The sequence below is a fragment of the Haliaeetus leucocephalus genome, unplaced genomic scaffold (genome assembly GCF_000737465.1).
Source record: "Haliaeetus leucocephalus isolate CR32 unplaced genomic scaffold, Haliaeetus_leucocephalus-4.0 Scaffold351, whole genome shotgun sequence".
Lineage (NCBI taxonomy): Eukaryota > Metazoa > Chordata > Aves > Accipitriformes > Accipitridae > Haliaeetus > Haliaeetus leucocephalus.
Window position 1 is genome coordinate 3,785,390 of NW_010972787.1, and position 2,391 is coordinate 3,787,780.

The following is a 2,391-nucleotide window of genomic DNA, read 5'->3' on the forward strand; positions in this document are numbered from 1 at the left end:
CTTCCGGGGCGGGGCGGGGCGGGGCGGCCGCTGGGGCGGGGCAAAGCCGGAGGTGGCTGCCTGCAGCGCCCCCTGGCGGCAGGCGGAGGACAGGACGTCTCCGCCGAGCTGCGAGCAACGCGCATGCGCGGTCCGGGGCGGGGATGCTTGAGGGGCGACGGCGTGAAGTGGCGGGCGGAGGAGGGCGCGGGTCTGTCTGTGTCCCGCAGGGCCCCAGGGGTTCTCTGTGAGATTCGGGGGAGAGGAAGGGGCTGTGGGTGCTGTGCTGGGGGCCGCGGAGCTCAGTGGTGGCCGTGAAGCCTTGCCTGGCAGGCAGGCCTGAGGAGAGAGAGGTTCTGGGCGCCGCGGCGGGGTGACAGTAGGTGTGTGGAAAAGAAGAACCGTTCCCTGGTTACCCAGGCCTCTGTTCGTGGTGTGGAGAGTTTTGGTCTTTTAGAGTCTCAAGAATGTGGAAATTCCTGGAAGATGGTCTTTTTTGTTGTAGTATCACAGAATCACAGAGGGGTTGAGGTGGGAAGAAACTTCTGGAGGTATCTAGTCCAAACCCCCCCGCTTGAGCAGGGCCATCCAGAGCCAGTTGCCCAGGGCCATGTCCAGGAAGCTTTTGAATATTGCCAAGGATGGAGACTCCACCACCTTTCTGGACAACCTGTTAAGTGCTCGGTCACCCTCACAGGGAAAAAGTGCTTTCTGGTGTTCACACGGAGCCTCCTGTGTACAAGAACAAATTCACAAGCTGCACAGTGCAGTTGACTCATCCATGTCATAGTTGTGTGGGTGCTAGTGCATGAGATCTTGCATGTGCTGCACAGTAGTTGAAAGACACGATAAAACTTAGCCTAAAGGTTGCAGAATGGGCTAGCAAGAAACAGTCTTGCTGTTTTCATTATCTAAATTAGAAACAAATCAGTAGGACAGTTTTTATACAAAATTAACCTCTTTTACTAGCACAGAGACTTCATGATCTTGAAGTTTTTGAGCGGTGACATATATAGACTGTCACAAGTTATTAAAATCATACTAGGAAAGCATCACTCTTTCCTTGACAGGTCCCCTTTTCCTGTTATGCCAATATATCTTGTCACTTCATGGCCTATCAGATCAGAAGAGCTTGTTGACAAATGACTCTATGGAAGTCACTCTATACATGCCATCTAACATTTCACAGTTTGGGGCTTTCATTTTTTTAAGATGTTCAAAGATAGGCATGTGCATGCAATATATAAGTAAACATGGACTAAGCATCACAAATTACATTTAACTATATGCCTGAAGCTCTGCCTTGTGTAAAGGACAACTACCCAGTCACCCATAAATAATCTCAAAAATCTTTTCGGTAAATAATATCCATTGGCCACCCACAGTCTTCAGCAGTCACAGCACTGAGCAGCAGAACGTAGAGGTTTTTGCATTGTTTGGGGTGCTTTGAGAAACTCTGGAGGTAATCATATAAAACCTTTTGTAGGAGTGATTCATCTAGACTATCAGGTATATTTAAAAGTATAGTAATGCCTTTTCCCGAGCAAACGTGGCGTGTGGGATACTCTGAAAAGCTCCCCTGCATTTCAACAGTGGCTTCTTACAGTTCCCCGGTTTTATACGAGAGACGTGTCGTGATCCAGCGACCAGACGGAGCAGGGCTGGAACCATTCACGCAGCTTCACGCCGCGCCCTGTGGCGTACGTGTGCGTGAAGTAGAGCCTGGTAGGGAAAACACGAGGGGTAATTTGTGCAGTAAATGCGGGCAGTAATTAGTAATTGAGTTCGCGAGATTCAGGTGCTGTAGTTTGTGCGACAGTGTTAAAAAACGATGGGTCCTTGGAGAGGCAGGGGAGAACCTCGTGCTGGCTGCGAGCCCAGGCTCAACCTGAAATTAAGCGGGTTTTGGGGTTTTCACGGAATTCGAGTAGGATTTTGAGCCGGTTTCCTGCTTCCAGGCCGGTCACCTGGAGGTAACCTTTGAGGTATCGACAGCCGAGGGCAGCCCCAGCAGCCGGGGCAACGGCTGCCGAACCCGGTTTCGGGACCAGCGGGGCAGGGATCACAAAAGCCCTTCAGAAATCGGTTGCCGGTTTCAACACGGGCGAGGCGCGGACCTTGGGGGAGGCTGCCTCCCGCCGGCTGTCTTGCCGGGAAAGCATCTCCCTGATCTTCGCCTCTTAGGCCCGGAGCCCGGCTCCGGGGGCCGCTGCCGCCCCGCGCGTTGCTGTCGCTTTAAGGGCCGGCGGGCGGCGCGGCACCGCCGTCGTCCCGTGGTGCGTTGCGGCGGGCGCGCGTAGGGAGCGTGGCCGGTGCCCGCGCGCTCGCTGCCGCCGCTGCCGGGTTCGAAGTTGGCGCCAGCAGCCATGAGGCTCTGAGGGGGCCGCAGCCGCCCACTCCTCGGGAGGCCGC

General features: G+C 54.5%; 1 protein-coding gene across 1 annotated transcript in view; it reads left to right on the forward strand.

The window, feature by feature from the left end:
• Window positions 1-123: 123 nt before the first annotated feature.
• NUPL1 (nucleoporin like 1) overlaps window positions 124-2,391 on the forward strand; it is a 39,452-nt gene continuing 37,184 nt past the window's right edge. Inside the window, exons 1-3 of the mRNA XM_010572801.1 lie at window positions 124-226; window positions 1,573-1,679; window positions 1,938-2,275. Of these exons, the coding sequence (XP_010571103.1) occupies window positions 124-226; window positions 1,573-1,679; window positions 1,938-2,275 (548 nt within the window). The remainder of the gene's footprint in view (window positions 227-1,572; window positions 1,680-1,937; window positions 2,276-2,391) is intronic.